Source organism: Thunnus maccoyii, chromosome 20 (genome assembly GCF_910596095.1).
Source record: "Thunnus maccoyii chromosome 20, fThuMac1.1, whole genome shotgun sequence".
Lineage (NCBI taxonomy): Eukaryota > Metazoa > Chordata > Actinopteri > Scombriformes > Scombridae > Thunnus > Thunnus maccoyii.
The window spans coordinates 28,273,958-28,291,762 of record NC_056552.1 but is presented as its reverse complement, the minus strand read 5'-3'; the positions used below and the strand labels follow the sequence as shown (position 1 = coordinate 28,291,762).

General features: G+C 39.9%; 1 protein-coding gene across 6 annotated transcripts in view; it reads right to left on the bottom strand.

Annotated features, from left to right (window-relative positions):
- Positions 1-1,350: 1,350 nt before the first annotated feature.
- Positions 1,351-17,805, bottom strand: part of fasn (fatty acid synthase) — a 77,622-nt gene continuing 61,167 nt past the window's right edge. For 5 of the 6 annotated variants that reach the window (XM_042396388.1, XM_042396393.1, XM_042396392.1 and 2 more), the window contains 11 exons: positions 17,380-17,603; positions 17,087-17,288; positions 15,306-15,457; positions 8,600-8,691; positions 8,092-8,486; positions 6,753-6,944; positions 6,336-6,563; positions 5,582-5,793; positions 5,098-5,196; positions 3,527-3,778; positions 1,351-2,696 (listed from right to left, as the gene is read on the bottom strand). In XM_042396388.1, coding sequence (XP_042252322.1) covers positions 2,559-2,696; positions 3,527-3,778; positions 5,098-5,196; positions 5,582-5,793; positions 6,336-6,563; positions 6,753-6,944; positions 8,092-8,486; positions 8,600-8,691; positions 15,306-15,457; positions 17,087-17,288; positions 17,380-17,603 — 2,186 coding nt within the window. In that variant the 3' untranslated portion in view covers positions 1,351-2,558. The remainder of the gene's footprint in view (positions 2,697-3,526; positions 3,779-5,097; positions 5,197-5,581; positions 5,794-6,335; positions 6,564-6,752; positions 6,945-8,091; positions 8,487-8,599; positions 8,692-15,305; positions 15,458-17,086; positions 17,289-17,379; positions 17,604-17,805) is intronic. The other variant, XM_042396389.1, reaches the window with a different exon arrangement.

Genomic DNA, 17,805 nt, shown 5'->3' with positions numbered 1-17,805 from the left:
ACATGCAACAGCAAGTGAGGCCTAAATGACACATAGTTTATCAAACGTATACACAATTTCTAAAGTCACCTCCAGTGCTACGTACTGCACACAGGAAATAATATTTTACCCATTCACAGTGTCCAGTAATCCTGACAATCCTCACCCCCCCCCCATATGCTGGATTTACAGAAAAACACAAAATACATAAAATAATTTGTGAGAGGCCTTTATTAGTTGTAACAATGTATACCAGAAATAATACAATATAAGAGAGGAACATACACTGTCACTTCCTCCTTTTCACTGCAATTAATAACCATAACTTGCCTCCAGTCACCTGACCCTTCATAGACCAGATTAAAGGTCTCAGAGATCAGGCTGGCTGTTATATTGGGGGACTGGACTGCTTGCAGGGGGTCATAAAACCTGGTCAATCCCAATACCAAGGGGATCCCCTACTTTTGAGGGGTCTACTGATCAGCTCAGTTAGTTGATTTAGGAAACAATGCAACTTTTAGTGAGACATTTACATATCAGAGCTATTCAACTGTGCATACATCAAAATACTGTAACAAATGCCCTCAAAATACCCTGACAAATGTGTTCACAACAATACGTTGCCATCAGCAAATTTGTCAGCTGGGAAAAGTTGGCCTGGATTGACCCTTCCACCTTTATGTAAATTTCTTTGTTTGCCCATGGGTGTTATCCTATTCCATGAACTGTTTTTTATGAGTCAAGAGGAGGACTGTAAAAAAAAAAAAAAAAAAGATCTGTCTGGCAAATGCAACATCTTCATTTCAACAAATCCTATTTTAGTAATTGTGAAAATCTAATAACTGTTTGTCACTAGGGATGGGTATTGTTAAAATTTTATTTATGCCAATGCCATAATCTATTCTGCTTATCAGTCTGATTATTACTGATTACTGATGAACTTTCTGTGTGGAAAAAAAGGAGGCCTACACAGGGTTCAGTGTAAACGCAACTGTTTTATTATCTCTACTGTTTATCAATGACCTTGCATGCTGATGAATATATGAAACATAACTGATAGATAAGATAAATGGTCCTCAACCAAGTTAACTAAATTAACTAATTAGTTAATTAATTTGAAAGCATCATACAGTCTCCTGTCTGCATGAGAATAACAAAATGAAGAAGAGTCCACTGTGTTATTAATGTCATGTCTACAGCAGTGGAGAGCAGCCTCTCTGCTGCACCATTAACTCAGAGGAAAGCCATTGTTGTCCAAAACACAGACTGAGCACTGAGTTATTTCTATTCTCTTTTCTTTTTCTCACCTCAGAGTTGGTTTAAGTTGTTTAACACTGCAGTGTGTGTTGGTCAGCTGGTCTTGTTTGTTACTTCTGATTACTGCTTTGTTCTGCTAATGTTAGTATCTGAGTGACACCGTACAAAGTTCACAGTATAATTAATATTCGTCTCACAAAGATAATAATTGAAGATGAATTACAAGATAGCCAAAGATAATTCTAGCATGTGCACTGTAGACAGTTCAGAGGCTACACTGCCCTCACAGTTGAGTTCCGCCTTTTTTGTTCCATCAATATCACATGCCCGGGCGTTGACAAGAGGAACTGATAAGCTCAGAGGTGTACGATTCTGATGGATTGGGCAATTTGGAACCAGTTCTCGATTCCCTTTGTCACTGCGGTGGATGAGAGATTACCCATTTCCTAAATGTTAACGCATAAAAACCAATGTATTTAAATGCAAAGCCAGATGACATGATGTGTATCTTTGTTGTATTGAAGCTGAAGTACATTGTAGACATACATTTGATTTGCACATTCACCAAGTTGCTTGATATATATCATTCAGTATGCTCATTCAGTAAACGGCATTGGCAGTCAATAATACCGCAACCAGAAATAAATCAATTACTCTTAACCATATTACATTCTGAAAACATTTTTTTATGACATACTGTGTTTGCAGCTGTATTTCTGAACCACATTAATAACAATAATATTAAGTTTTCAGAAACGTTCCTTAATTTGAGTGAGTTTTGGTTTCAGTTGACAAGAATAACAATACAAACAGTTGCTGGCATAACAGCGAGCAGAGCTTCACTCTGGGGTTTCACCAGAAAGGACATACACATGTAAAAGCATTAAATATAGAAGACATGAGACCTCCTTCACACATTTAAACACGCATTTGTGTACAATGAAATGGCCTTTAGCAGCCAGACAGGGCTTAGTAGCATAAACATGACAAAGGCGTACCAGAGAACAATCGTACCATACCAACATTTTATATACCCGATAGGAAAATACCAACTAAGAGCTCTGATAGTTTGGGGAAAGTGTTCATTTACTTTAATTGACCAATGAGATTTGAAAGGATGCAATAAGAAGGAATAAGCATTTGGGATATTAGAGCAAAATGGCACAGGATGTAAACATGCAGTGTTCAAAGACTTACTGTATGATTCTCATTCCCTTAACACAAAGCTAAACCTACATATCCAGAACTAATTTGAGGAAAAGACCCATTTTGGGAATGTGAAATTAATATGAAGGTGGAAGTTGTGGTTGGATTGGGAATGTCTAGCCTTCCCTTGCCGTGACCCTTGGCTCAGCCAGTGAGCTGTGGATGATGCTGCTGATGGACTCCACCCCCTCTCCTTCCAAGAAGGTGTGGTGGTCACCCTCAATGATGTGGACTGACACCTTGCCATCACATACCTGAAGAAAGATACGCCAGTCAGACCAAGCTTTAGCATTTAAATATGTACTGTATGGGTGTTGGTTGGGTCAAGCCTATGGAGGGTGACTGAAAGTTCAAGTTGGTTTTCAACCAAGTTTTCAATTAAAGAAGAATGAAGATGAACACAGATGCAGTAATGATTAGAAAACATGGGATACATCTCTAATACTCTCTAATACATCTCTAACACTCTGTCTCTTGCTCTCATGCAGCCCACAGGCTGCATGAGAGCAAGTGAGTGTGAGTGTCTCATGATAAAAACTGTATTAAATTTGCAGCATGAATAAATAATTCATGCACACAAATGATTACATCAAGAGAACAAATTACTAAATTGTGTACATGACTTATTTATTTATTCATTATTTTCCTCATGACACCTTCTGGGCTCTGCAATATTTTATGATCTCTAAGAATTCAGGTGAGCCTAAGAAGGACTAAAATTAAAATGATCTTAATTCAAGGTCCCCCTAATTAGCTTTCACCCACATGTCATGGTCTTCACAGTAAATGGAGTTTGCTCTGTTGTCCACTGACCGCTGGTTCAGGTCTTTGACCTGTTCCCAGTCAATGATGTCATCAGATTTGGTCCACTGTTCAGAGAAGTTCCATTCTTAAGTCACAGGATAACAACTGAGCAAACTCCATCTGCTGATGAAGAGTGTGAGGTACAGTTGAGAGCACTAGAAAAAAAGCTAGAAAGGTGATAATTTTGTCAAACCACCATTTCAAATATTTTACACTTCACTTTCAGAAAAACCTTTCTGAAACTTGTGCAAATGTGTGCAAGTATACATATCTATGTTACCTCGCTGAGCTTGTAGTCAGCTCCCAGATTTTGTCCGTATTCGCTGCTGGTTTTGGCACGGAGCAGCGTTACATTGCCATGGTATTTTGTTGCAGGAACATAGCCATCAGCGGCCTTCAGCTTGTAGTAAAAGGTGGTGGCTGCAAAGTGCAGCAAGTCTCGGCTAATGTTCTTGTGGCTGGAGGTAATTAGGTCCACTGCCACATTGACACGGGCCTCCAGGTCTGACAGTGGGAGAAGAGTCTCCAGAAGCTGGAGAGGCAAAAGAGGAGAAAGTGGGCCAATCAGAAAAGAGAACTAGATGGAGACCACAGCAGGGATTTACTTTTTTAAGCTATAGAATAGTTATATAGTATATATAGGATATAGGGATTTTATATATAGGATGTAGGATATAAACAAGGGCAGAGCACATAGGAGAGATACAAATGATTTCATATACCTGTCAAAGTCAAACATCATCTTCTTATTACCATTATGTGCTCTTGTACACTTAAACACAATATTGCTATTATAACTTGTGTTCCCAGAGGAGCAACAATGTATAACACTTATAGTATGGGATATCACTTACACTTATAGTATGGGATATCACACCCCTGCATGGTCTGACACTTGTATTCACACCTTAAATGGGTAACTACACATGAATTGTACACATAATCACATAAGCTTATGTTGGCATATGACATTAATACTGGAGATTTTCCAAAAATACACATTATGTAAATACTGCTTTTTGTGCTCAAAATTAGCTTATTTCTCTCTGCTTGGATTTAAAAATTCAGTTCAGCTAAATGCTTTTGCCCCTCCCTAATCGTGACACAATGGGTAAGACCCAGAGGTCTATTTTGTATATCATTTGCCACACCATGTATAAATAGTATAACACTGGCTATCCATGGCCTCAGTGTATGTCTCTAACACATAGCTACTTAGTAAACTCTACTAAGTAGCTATGTGTAGCAAGCCTGATAAGACATGGCAGGGAGATGATGTCATACGTGAACAAGAAATTTATTCCTTTTCTGTGGCAATAAACACAACACATATATAACTGTGCTATATTCAGAGCTTAACAAGATATTCTGGGTTAACAATGGTTACATTAACCATGATACCAGGTCTATGGCTATGTACTGACACTCCACCACAGATGCATACACAGGTACCCACACAAAAACTTTTACAAAGGGCTCTCTGCTTTTGCAGTGTGGAGTCTGACGCCAGCTGCTCATGGCTGGTAAGCTTGGCTATAACTACCGACCAGCTCTACATTGCTATTCATGCTAAGTGGTAATCAATCTGTGTCCCCTAAGCCCCCGCATCACACACTATGTAGCATTGTGACCCTGCCCCATAAATGGCATGGGAATCTAGACTGGGAAACAAGCAGCAGTAAATAAATGCTCAATACCATAATGAACTGGCACTCATGTCTGTGATTTTTTTTTAAAAACGTTTTTAAGTGGCGTGGGACATCCAAAAGGTTGCCGACCCTTAGTCTAGACTGTATATATAGTTCTGTCACGACAGCACTTCACCAAGCCCAGCTGTGACTGTGGATTTACCTTGTTGTATTCAATGCCAGTGAACTGCTGGATGAAGGCACACAGGGCTTCAGTTTCAGCCTCAGACTCTTTGCCTGGTGTCAGCTTGGCCCTGTAGCTCTGGAAACCAAATACTGAGTTAACTCGACATCCAACCTACATTTGCTTTTAACCTTGATATTCATCTTTAAATTTCTGTTGTGTATTGAAACATCAACTCATATTGTTCATATGTAATGTATTTATGATACCACTCCTGTTAGTCTGTTTAAAGAGTAACTGAACTCAAAAAAATTTATTTTTTTTTAGGCAACGCACATTTTCTCAAGGAAGAATACATGGGATAAAAAAACATGATGTCCCTGGTTCTGCTTCATCAGTAGTGGATTCACTAATTCTATTGTTAGTAACACTATTGTGGATTCACAATGTGGTTTATAATGTACGTTAGTGGATTGACTAACTTTAGTGTGCATGTGTGAGTGTATTAGCCATTTTCTCTAACCTGTGTGTATGCTGCCACATAGGAGTGTGATCCATCAAACAGAAACAGGTACTCCACAGGTCGGTTCTGGGTCTGCAGCTGAGAACACATTTCAAACGCCACACAAGCACCAAAGGAGTAGCCGGCAATTCGATACAGCCCATCTGGTTGAACATGTCTGATACAATCCACATAGTAGGCTGCCAGGGACTGGATGCTGTCCAGAGGAGCAGCTGGGGGAGAGGGGATAAACTAATATGAGCTTGGTTGGACATTGTTCAACAGATATGGAAACTCACAACTTGATATCATCTACATTTGTTACAGAGGGTATATCTAAATTCCCTTTTTTGATTGTTCCTTGCTCCCCGTGTGACCTGCAAATTGATCAGATTCACCATCATGAAGGAAGTCTGATCAACAAAGAAAAAAACAATTCAGCTAATTAAAGACTTGACTGTTGTTTTGTGCAAAGCAAGTTTTTGGCTTGGGGGTTACTTAAAGTTCTCCACAGGGGTCAGATGATTCTACATGAAATAAATGAAGGAAGGGGTATTGGTGAGCATTAAATTATAGTGACCAGAAAGATCAGTCAAACCATCTGTGACTCAGCCTCAGCATAAATGATAATATTCAGGACTTAAGATCAGTAATTCAGGGATGGATCTGTTCTGAAGGCAAAGGGTGGCCTGGCTCATTATCAGTTTATGAAATGCTTTTCTTTACTTTTGGCCTCATATGTGCCACCATAAGTGCATTTTTGAACACAGAATACCTTTAGTGCACTGCAAGCCGTAGCAAGGCACACTAAGCTTGGAGGCAAGTGTCTTGAAGGCGGCAATGGAGCCCTCAATGGGATGAATCAGGAACAGTGGCCTCTCCTGGCTCTGCACCTTGTTGAGTGGTGTCACCGTGGGGCCGTTGGGGTTGACTAGTAGCTGGGTCAGATTAGACTCCAACAACGAGCGAACGACGTCCCTCTTAACTGTGGTATGGTGAGATTCTGGATAGTTAAAAGTAACAATGACAAAAAAATTCTCTCTGTTCTAAGTGCATCTGCAGGTTTTAAAGAGCTACAAAGATCTGTATTTAAGACCAATGTAACATAAATCAAATCTCTCAATAGCTATTAAATTTTAACATGTATGTTAATAAATTTTTACGTAGATTTGAGAGCAACTCCTAATAATACCATTTGATCCCCCTCGATTGCTATTGGCCAGGTCTCTTAGCTTGTTGATGGTAAGCTGCCGGATGTCCCTCATGGCCATGACGATGTCATAGTCACGCTCCAAAGTCTGGCGAACCTCCACACCCATCAATGAGTCCAGGCCTAGGTCAGCCAATGAGGCATCAGCATTCAGGCTGTTCACATCCCGCACGCCTAAGGGTTAAGGGCACAGTGAAAGTTCTGTGAGAATGGCCTGAACAAATTTAGGTCAAAAATGTGTCTCTCTTTGGTATGACAAACCATGATGTAAAATGAATTGATGATCATTAATGATCTAGTCAAGCAGCGCTTGGACTAGTTTGCTGTTTATAAAAAAAAAAATCCACAACGTTTTTTCTTTATTTACAATAAAGGTAATAATAAGCAGCTGCTTTATTAGGGTCGGTGTATTAATTTCCTAAAAGGTTTGCTGAGAACAACATAATTGTAGCAACTATAGAAAATATAGGGTGTTCAATTGGTACACTTCCAATTGATTCATACCAATCATTTGCTACTGTAACCTAGATTGTCTTTTAGTCAGTGAACAACAAGTCAGCTGCAGTACAAAAATGTGAAATTTGCTTAAAGGCAAGCATACAATTCAACATATAAATGACACAAAATGAAGAATGAATGAATATTTAAAACTGCTCAATAACTGAACATGGAACTCATGGAATTTTTTTCCTGATAACAAGCATCAAATTACAGAGTTCGTAAGAAATTAAAATTGTGTCATGTGCTTTGTTTTAGATACAATTGATTGATTTACTATGGAGCCCAGAAAGATAATATGTTTAATCATTTGTACACATAAATTACTAATTAGAGGGTACAAATATCTTTACCCTGATACCTGCTGGGCTCAACAGTAAACCACTTAATTGTCTCTATAACAAGGTCAAGCACATATTGAGAATTCAACATTTTGAAGTGGACATGACATCCACCATCTACAGGTTTTTTTGTGAGCAGGCCAGGCTTTACACATGTATAATTTATAAGTAGCTGTTTGCTGATTGTACTTGCAGCACTTACTCAATGGCAACAAAATAATGCTGTGCAATTCGCAACAACAACATATAACTCCTTGTATGCTTTACATGTTCTATTTTAGACTCCTAAATATATTTTTCAGGCATTACTTTCCATTCACATCTGTATAATGTGAAAATCAACTTGCAGACTTTTGAGACTTGTGACACTTAGGTCATCTATCAACAATGAACAGCAGCTCAGCTTTTCCTTAAAGATGCAGGGGCCAGTCCATTATCAACATTCACAATAGGTGACAGATGACGTGGTTTTGCATTCTTACCCAGAATGTGAGCTACAGCATCCACCAAGTCTCTCTGGCTTCCCGCCTCACTCTTTACCACCGTCCTCTCTGCCAGCACAAAGCTAGACATCACTGGCCGCTGTTGGCATAGGAAGAGGTCGAGCACCTCCAGGCAAGAAGCGATGCGCTGTGGTAGGGTGCCACCAATCACTGTGTCATTGCCACCCATGGTCTCTAGCACCACACCCACATCGCCAATGGCACCCCACTGGACTGCCAGTCCAGGTAGGCCATCGTAGTGGCGCTTCTCACACACACGCTCCATGGCTGAGTTGGCAAAACCATAGTTACTTTGACCGGCATTGCCACGGCCACAGCTGACTGAGGAGAAGGCCACAAAGTAGCTGAGGTCCGGACACAATTTTCTTGTCACTCTGGAGAGGTAATGTGATAAAGTAAATGCATCAAGATCCGGAGAGAAGCAAATAGCAGCCCTTAATTAAGGTTCCCTAATCTAAACAGAAGGATGACTGAGTGTGTGTCTTACTTGTCCAGATGTATGGTGCCGTCATATTTAGGTTTGTTAACATCAAGGAAGAGCTGAGGAGTCATATTCTCCAACATGCCATCTTTCAACACCTGAAAAAAACAAGCCAAGGAGATGATTTACATTTACATTAGATGAATGTGGAATCACTGTGCCTGTAATGGAGAAGCAGCTTTGGACCAATAACACCAGAGAGGTCAGTGTGTGAGTATGGGGTTAGGGTTTAGGGGGTCAGGGTTAGGGGTTAGGGTTAGAAAAAAGGTGATTTATGGATAAACTATTTATTCATTGAATTACAATATGCTATTGCGATTTTGGTCATATTGCCCAGCCCTACATGATCCATCCTGCCTTGTATCAACAGTTCAGGCTGGTGGTGGTTGTGTAATGGTCTGAGGGATATTTTCTTCGCACATCACATCATACACTGACACCCCTGACCTAAATCCAACAGGAAGTCCACAATTAGCCTTTCAAAGTAAGACTTTGCCCCCAAACAAACGCTATCTCCTCCGAGGGCGTTAATGGTATCGGCTTCAAACTTTAATAGGTGATTTATGACACTATGCTGAAAAAAATTGTTAGAAACTTTGTAATAACTCGAACAGTTTGGATTTTATAAGCCCTCAAAGTTGCAGTGCCACATCACACCTTACAATGTAAAACAATGGGGAGGCAAGTTATGGGCATGAACTTTGTGTCAAACAGAGGCTTCTGATGTCTAAACTATGAGTCTGACCACTTTCAAACCTGTTATCAATGGATTCACAACGAAATTTCCTACTAAAAAATGGGATTTTTAATGTAAGATTTGGCCAAAGTAATGGGATTTATGAGGAGATTTCACAAAAAGCGTATTCTAAAATCCTCCTCTCCAACTGCTCCTGTTGATGTCACTCCCTCAGTGCTGTGAAACATTCCGCAATACACGCTCATTATAAAATCACAGGAGGAACAAGAAAAGACTTTAAAAGTCAGAGTCTAATATCTCAAAAACAACAAAAGATAGAAAAAACATGTAAGATCAAGATTTATAGGTCAAAGTCTCGTGACTCATTTAAAGTTCAAATGAAGTTCGTATCCAAAACTATGTGGAAGCAGTAAATGTTCAAAAAGGTGTGGGTTCACTCATACTCTCCATTCAAGTATATGACTATTTTTCTGTGTCCAGCTGCAGTTACTTATTGTCTCTACACATCTGACAGTACACATGTCAAACTTTGACCAGGTCATGTGGGTTAAAAGTCTTTCCTTTTCTAAAAATAGACTTGATGAAAATTAGGAAAATAATTTGTTTTACACACAAACTCATCAAGAGTTTTCAGTTTACTAATTGAAATTCAAATGAATGGACCCAAAACTTGCATAATTTTGATGACACAGGTGTGAGTAAGACAGACATGTCTCACCCTGCAGGAAATTCTCATCCTGTCAATCAAACTTAAAAGCACACCACACTTGTAAGAAATATACCTCATTTTTAAAAAGCAAAATGATCTGATCCCGACGGGCCAGAGTGTGAGGTCCCAACCAACACTGCTTGCAGCTTTAATTGACGTTAGTTTTGGCATTAAAAAATATTTTTTGGGGCCTGGCAGGGGTTCCCATTGTTATAATTATAGGGGAAACACTGATTCAGTAAACACTCAGTAAACATTGAGTACAGTTAGACCTAGCAGTCTAGGTTGGGCGAGTTCAAAGTTGTGAAAACAGCAACTGCGTGATGCTATCATGTCAATATGGACCTGAATCTATGAGGAATGTTTCCAGCACCTTGTTGAATCTATACCACAAAGAATTAAGGCAGGTCTGAAGGAAAAAGGGGGTCCAACCCAGTACTAATAAGATGTACCTAATAAAGTGGCCAGTGATATACTGCAGCACTTTGAGTTTCACTATGAATGGTACAAATTATATGTATTATTATTATAAAGCTGTCAAATAAATGTAGTGAGTAAAAAGTACAATAGTAGCATCAAATGGAAATACTCAAGTAAAGTACAAGTACCTCAGAATTGAACTTACTTAGTTACTTTCCACCACTGAGGGTATGTGTCATAGATCACTAAGCTACTAGAACAAAGAGAACAACTTCTTTATTGCAATGGAAACACAATATTAACAGAGTTCTAGATACAATCCGGTTTTTGATTCTATTGGACTACAAAATAGTACTTAACTAAAGGACTGAAGTACCTCTAAAAACTTAATGACCTTTAGTATGGCCCAGCATACTCCAAGAATTTGTTGTTTTCATGTTTATTCATCTTATAAGTATTTAATTAAAGTTAATTTATTATTTCTCCCCTTATTTGATTGATATTAAGGTTGAGGTTTTTATTTTAAAGGAGTTTTGCCAGTAGGAGTGAAAATTCTGCATAGTGTCCACATGGTATAAGTGTTTCTCCTGAATATTGAAAAATGTTGGATATTATGTTCGTTTGGCACCTGGCTGATAAGGGCACAAGATTACAATTTACAATTTCATTTAGCAGACGCTTTTGTCCAAAGCAACATACATCTGAGAGTTGATACAACACAAGCAAGGATCTAATCAGGACAGAACATGAGTAAGTGCCAAAAAGCTAAGTTTGCGTCCGATAGGATGTAGGTGCCAACAGGGAGTGCACAGGGTCAATGCACAGAGTGCATAGAAGTAGATTTTTTTTTTTTAAATCCATTAAGTGCTTAGGTGTTCACAAAAGAGCTGGGTCTTGAGAGGGATTTAGAGGGATTCTGGAGATCAAACAGAGCTTGGTAACTCCTTCTACCATGGGGGAGAAGAGTCTAGCTAGCAATTTAGGGCCCTGTTGTGGTATTAGTACCAGGTGCCTTTCATTGGCAGAGCATAATGAGAGGGAAGGAGCATAGACCTGAATGAGGGAGTTCAGCTAGGAGAGGAGAGGAGAAGATTGGAGACTTCCTCCTTGGTCAGACGGGAGAATGAGGAGAGTGTGGCCCTGTTAGCTGGAAGCTGCAGACTGAGCTGGTCAGGCTCAGAGAGCTGGGTGTTGATGGCAGCGACCTTATCAGTAAAGAATGAGGTGAATGTGTCTGCAGTGAGCAGAGTGAAGGGCGGACGAGGAGGCAGATTGAGCAGTGAGTTAAAAGCAGTGAGCATTTTCCAAGTGTCTGTGGTGCCACAGATCTTGTTCTGATAGTAAGTGGTCTTAACTGTTTTTAAACTGGAGGTGAATGATGCTAGGAAACCCTGATAGTCACTGAGGTCAGTGGGCTCTCTGGATTTACAACATTTTCTCTCTGCCGCTCTGAGCTCTGCCCTTTGCTCTCTGATGACTTCAGTGAGCCATGGACTGTGGGGTGGTGTTGAGAGCAGGTTTGGATTTTAGAGGGCAGAGACTGTTCAGAGAGGAGGCTAGTGAGGAACAGTGTGTCTGTAGCCTCACTGACAGGGAGTGAGGAGAATTCATTAAAAGGAGGCATGGTAGCCAAGACTTCATAACCCTAACCCTAACCCTCTGGTAAATGTATGACTGTATCGTGTTGCTCCGCAATAATAGAACTTCAAATGGGTGAGCCCAGACGTGCACAAGATGTGAGGGCCCCTTCATCACTGCTTGCAGCTTTAATTATTATTATTATCACGAAAGTGCACTGAAAGTGCAAGGAACCTACTGTTTTTGAATTAGGGCCCGAGCACCAAGCGGTGCGAAGGCCTTATTGGATCTGAAGGAATTCTTCTTCTTCCAAAACAAACACATTTTTGAGGGCCTGAACATGCTCAAGAACTCATGAAACTTTGCACGTGCTTTTGTAGGTCCCGGACATGGGCATAGCAAAACGGCTCGATAGAGCCCCCTAGAAAATTAAGAAAATTGAGCCCCTCGATATGAATTGTTGTAGAAGAATGAAATTCAGCATGCATATGTATCATGACCAGACGCACCAAAAAGTCTCTTGGAGCCATACCCTAAGTCCAACAGGAAGTCAGCCATTTTGGATCAAAGTTGATTTTGCCATTTCCAGCCTGCATACATTAACAAAGTCCTCCTAGAGATTTGACCTCAGCAACTTCAAATTCAGTCAGTATCATCTACAGACCTTGGAGATGAAAAGTTATTAAAACAGTGAGTTTTCGACATACCCAGGGGGCATGGCTGGGTGGTGAATTTCGATCCTTCGCTATGAAAATTGAAATGGCCATAACTCCGGTGTACATGATTGTATGAGACCAAAACCTTTTGTGATTGAAAAGAGTCTCACCCTGAACAGATGTGTCAATACTGGATCAGAATCATAGCGCCACCCACTGGTAACAGGAAGTTACATGTTTTACACTTTGATGCCCTGTGGGTAGCACAATGATTGGATCCACCTCACATTTACTCAGAACAGCCTCAAGACCTTGGAGATTGTATATTCTGAAGTTGGTTACTCTCTGTCGAAAGGTGTTGCCATGACAACATGGCAAATTTCAATGTCTCGCCATGAAATTTCAAAGCCTTATAATTTGACTCCACATGGTCTGATCTTTTCCAAATTTCATATGCTTGTTAAGAGTCCCGGTCTGAAGACATGTAGAGGCCCATATTTAGTGACAGTCATAGTGCCACCTATTGTTGACATGCATCATACTTTGTCTTATTACTCCTAGTGAATTTGGCCAATGCACCTGAAATTGACTCGGCTAAGATATAAGACCTTGGTGATGCTACATTCTGCAGCTAATGACCCATAATCAAACGCTGTTGCCATGGCGACATGTTCTTCACCACAAGGTATGAAGCTGTTTTTAAGGGGACATGCTTGAAAACTCACAAAACTTTCCACACACATAACAGGTCTTAAAGTCTATAATATTGCATAGGTGGCGGGCATGGGTAGAATGGCTCGACGACACCACCTACAATATTTCAATGAAGCAGACCCGTTAAACCTACATATACAAAAATCGGTACACACATGTATCCAAGGTGCACAAAAAAGTGTCTTGGACCCATAGCATAAACCCAACAGGAAGTCGGCCATTTTGAATTTAGTGGTGAATTTGGTGATTTTGCATGCCTTGTATTTTAACGAACTCCTCCTACAGAATTCATCATAGCAACTTCAAAATCAGTGTGTGCCATCTAGACTAGTTTGTGATCAAAAGTTATCAAAAGCTTTAGCTATCGGTGAAGCGTGTTGCCGTGGTGTGGTGTGGCATTGACTTTTGATGTTTCGCCATGACAGAGGAAATTGTTATAACTTTAGTGTAAATGCTCCAGTCTGCACCAAACTTTACATGTTTGATAAGAGTCCCAGCCTGAACACATCTACATGACAATATTCCATCAGTGATGCATACTGGCTTCATAGCGCCCCCTACGAAATTTCAATGAAGCAGCCCCAGCAGCAGGCAAAATAGTGGACAAAGGAAGTGATGTATCTTCTTGCACTGTCTGAAAACAGCCCGGGTCTGAAGACATGTACATGCCCGTGACAGAAGCCCTTCGATTACACTGCAGCCTGACGTGCGCAGAAGCACGAGGGGCTGTTCATTGCTGCTTGCAGCTTTAATTATTATTATTATTATTATTCTAGTATGCCATTGCAATTCTGAAGGACTTAGGATACTTGAAAACTCACAAAAATTGAACACAAGTCAGAACTGGCGAAAATTGCAAAGTTCTGTGGTGATTGGGCTTGGGCGTGGCCAGTGGGCTCCATAGCGTCCCCAAACGCAAGGCCATTTTTGAACACAGTTTATTTGATGCGCATGAAATTCAGTGGGTTCATTGCTCTCATCATTATTGACATAATACATATATAATATATAATACATATATAATTATATATTTAATACATATTTCTCAATTTTTTTGCCCAACAGGAAGTCAGCCATTTTGGATTTTGTGTGTCAGTTTTCATTTTACGAACACGTTTGAGGCCTTTAGGGTGTATGAAAACTAACAAAACTTTGCATATGTGTTTGAACTAAGAAATGCTTCAATTAGTATGAAAATTGGGCTTGTCGGTTAATGAAATTGTTGGCTCAATAGCACCCCCTAATTACTTTTAGCATTTTTGAGATGCTAGGGGTGCTCGAAATCTCACAAACCTTTGAACATGCATCAAAAGTAGCATAACTTGACATCTGATATGGGTCTGGGGCATGGGCGTGGCAAAATGGCTCAAGGGCGCCCCCTAGAGCATTTCAAAGTCAAAGCCCCCACCTTTGAATTTGACACATATGTATGAAATTTAGTAGGCAGATGTATTATCTCCTGACTTAAAAAAAAAGCCTCTTGGAGCCATACTCTAAGTCCAACAGAAAGTCAACTATTTTGAATCTACTTTGCATTTTTTTCACAAAGTGAAGCCATTGACAGGTGTTGTATTTTAACAAACTACTCCTAGAAATTTAATCTGAGTGACTTCAAATTTCGTAGGTTACATCTTAACACCTTTGTGATGCTAAATGATGCACACCACACTTTGTTGCCTGTCTGGCACACCATGCCAACACCGTTGGCCACATACTGTCATCTCCAGCGCCACATACTGCACACAGGAAATAATATTTAACCCATTCACACAGTGTCCAATAATCCTGACAATTCAGAGCCATGTCAATTGTATTAAAATAAATAAATAAAAGTATTTGACCTGATGATTGCGATAAGTGAAAAGTCAGAGTTATTACAACAAAGTTATTACAATTCATCCTGAAGGGAACATGGTCTGTACCAAATTTTATAATTACCATGGCAAGGTGGAAGACACCGCCCACTGGACCCAGCCCACATGCTTCGGCAATGAGTCGTTCTGTTCCCTCCAGTGTGCTGACATCATTGGTCGACACCAGCACCTCCACATCCTGACTCTGCCATTCACGGACTCGCTTTGCCTGGTAACCTAGCAACAGTTACAAAGTAAAACTTTGAGAAAATATAATTACAGCCATACCAAGAGCTTTGTTTGTTCAAAAGAGCCAAGTGATCCAACATAAACCTTGTGTGTGTTATTCCCTAAAGGTTAAGCTCCTTGCTGTAGGGGAAAAGACACTGTTGCCTCTGTAGTTTGACAGTGGTGTGGTACGGTGGCATGTGCTGACAGCCAGACAAGTGGCAGTATGTGCAAAGCTAACCATAACAAGGCTGAGAAGTTGGAGCTTTTTAAAACTAGTGAGCTGTGTGAGTTGTCCGTCTACCAATATCTCACCTCATAATAAAACAAACCTCATCAGAGTTTAAAGGATAGGTTCATAATTTTTCAAGTCTATCTTAAAACAATAGTCAGGTGCTCATCACTGAAAGACATTTTTCTTGCTGTTATCATTCCTCCTGATCACACTGGCCACATAAAGATCCCATTCTAATGCCTATCATGTTAGCTTCAGATCAACTTTTGAGTACATTTTTGCAAAAAACAAGGCTTATGGATTTTGTCCTCAGTCACTGCATTGAGAGCGCACTGGAAAGGAATCTTCTAATAGTCTGTTTGATAAGGAAGAATGATTACTGCACTGCTCACTGTTTCAGTGTTCATATGGGCACCTGACTATTGTTTTAAGACAGACTTGAAAAACTGTGAACCTATCCTTTAAAACAACTTAAGATCAATTAGCATCAACAAAAACAAATCATACTTTCTTTGTTCTATCATCTTAAAAATAAATGTTTCCCACACTGAAAAAACTCAAATTAATGCTTAGTTTCTTAGATTGCTTATTTAACTAATTCCAATCCTGTGAGCATACAAAATAACAATTCACCTAAATGTGCTTTTCATACTTTGTCATGAAAAGTAGAGATGTGTTATACTATTCAACAGCATTAAAATGGAAGCACTGCTAGTAGTGACTCATAAAAAAGCAACAAATCTGGAGCACTACTTCACTTACTATATTAATAGGGCCCTCCATAAAATTCCTACAGGGACATATCTGGAAGGTTTGGTGAATTTATGGTGAGCTTAACATAGTAAACATTCTTTGTGTAATTTCTAATGACATAAAAACATCCTAATATATGGTATCATTATAAGATAATGTCAGTTTGTGCATCTTGTCTTTTCAGATATAACAAGGGAAAGTAGGTGGAATATTCATTACATACCCACATCAAAACACCCAGCCTGTCAACAAACAGGACTGCAGTGTTGTTAGCTGTTACAGGCAGTTAACCACCATGAAACTAGAGGCCTCTAAGTCACAGAGGAAGTACTTGGCTGTCTACAGTCAACAGTGGACTCATAATCATATTTTATCATAATTCAATAGTGAGTATAACATTCAGTACACAAATTAGCACTACTTTTGGTGACTTTTTCACTAATTAAAAATAACAGCATTTACATCCTTTTAAAAGTTGTACTATAATAATGTCCTAATGGAGATGTTTAAAAGCACTAAGCAATTGATTTTACACTGATTTTATAACTGCAGTCAGTTTTATAGCATATGTAACAACATTTAGCCTCTCTCAGTGAATCTGAATGTAACAAACAGCAACTCTGCAGCAGCCTTGTGCCACTGTGCCTTACCATTCCTGATGCCTGATCTGGAAGTCAGCACCAGCTTGCGGGCTCCTCTTTCTGTCAGCCACTGAGCAAGCTCTAGACCAAAGCCCCCCAGTCCGCCAGTGATAATGTAGGAGTGGGAAGCGAGGCAGAAAGTGCGACAGATAGCTGGAAGAGACAAAGGGGAAGCAGGCTGGACTGCGGCACCCTTCTCCTCATAACAGACCTGTGTGAAGCGACAAATCAGTAAGAGGCTACATACTGTCATAGTGTAATATATTCCTGTCATAGTCACATAACAATTATGTGAAACTTACCCGCAGAACGACCTTGCCAATGTGCTTGCCCTGAGCCATGTATCTGAATGCCTCCTCCACTTGGTCCCTCTCGAACATTGTCGTCTTAAGAGGCTGAACTATGCCTCCTTTAATGCCGTCCGTCAGCAGCTGTGACACTTCCTCCCACTCCTGGTTGCCCTCTTCAAAAAGAGCATCCAGCAGGATACCGTGGAATGCCACATTCTTCAGGAACAGAGCCATGCCTGAAGAGATCACAACAAGAAAATGACAATGCTCATGCCGAAGATGAACCAAGCCTTGGACAGTCTGCAGTCATCTGTAATATAAAATGTGTTATGATATGAAAGTATCCTTTATTTTTATAAGATTCTGCTAAGCACAATGACCATGACTGAAATTCAATTTTTGTTAGCATACGTAAGTCTTTTGTTGGAACTGATTTTT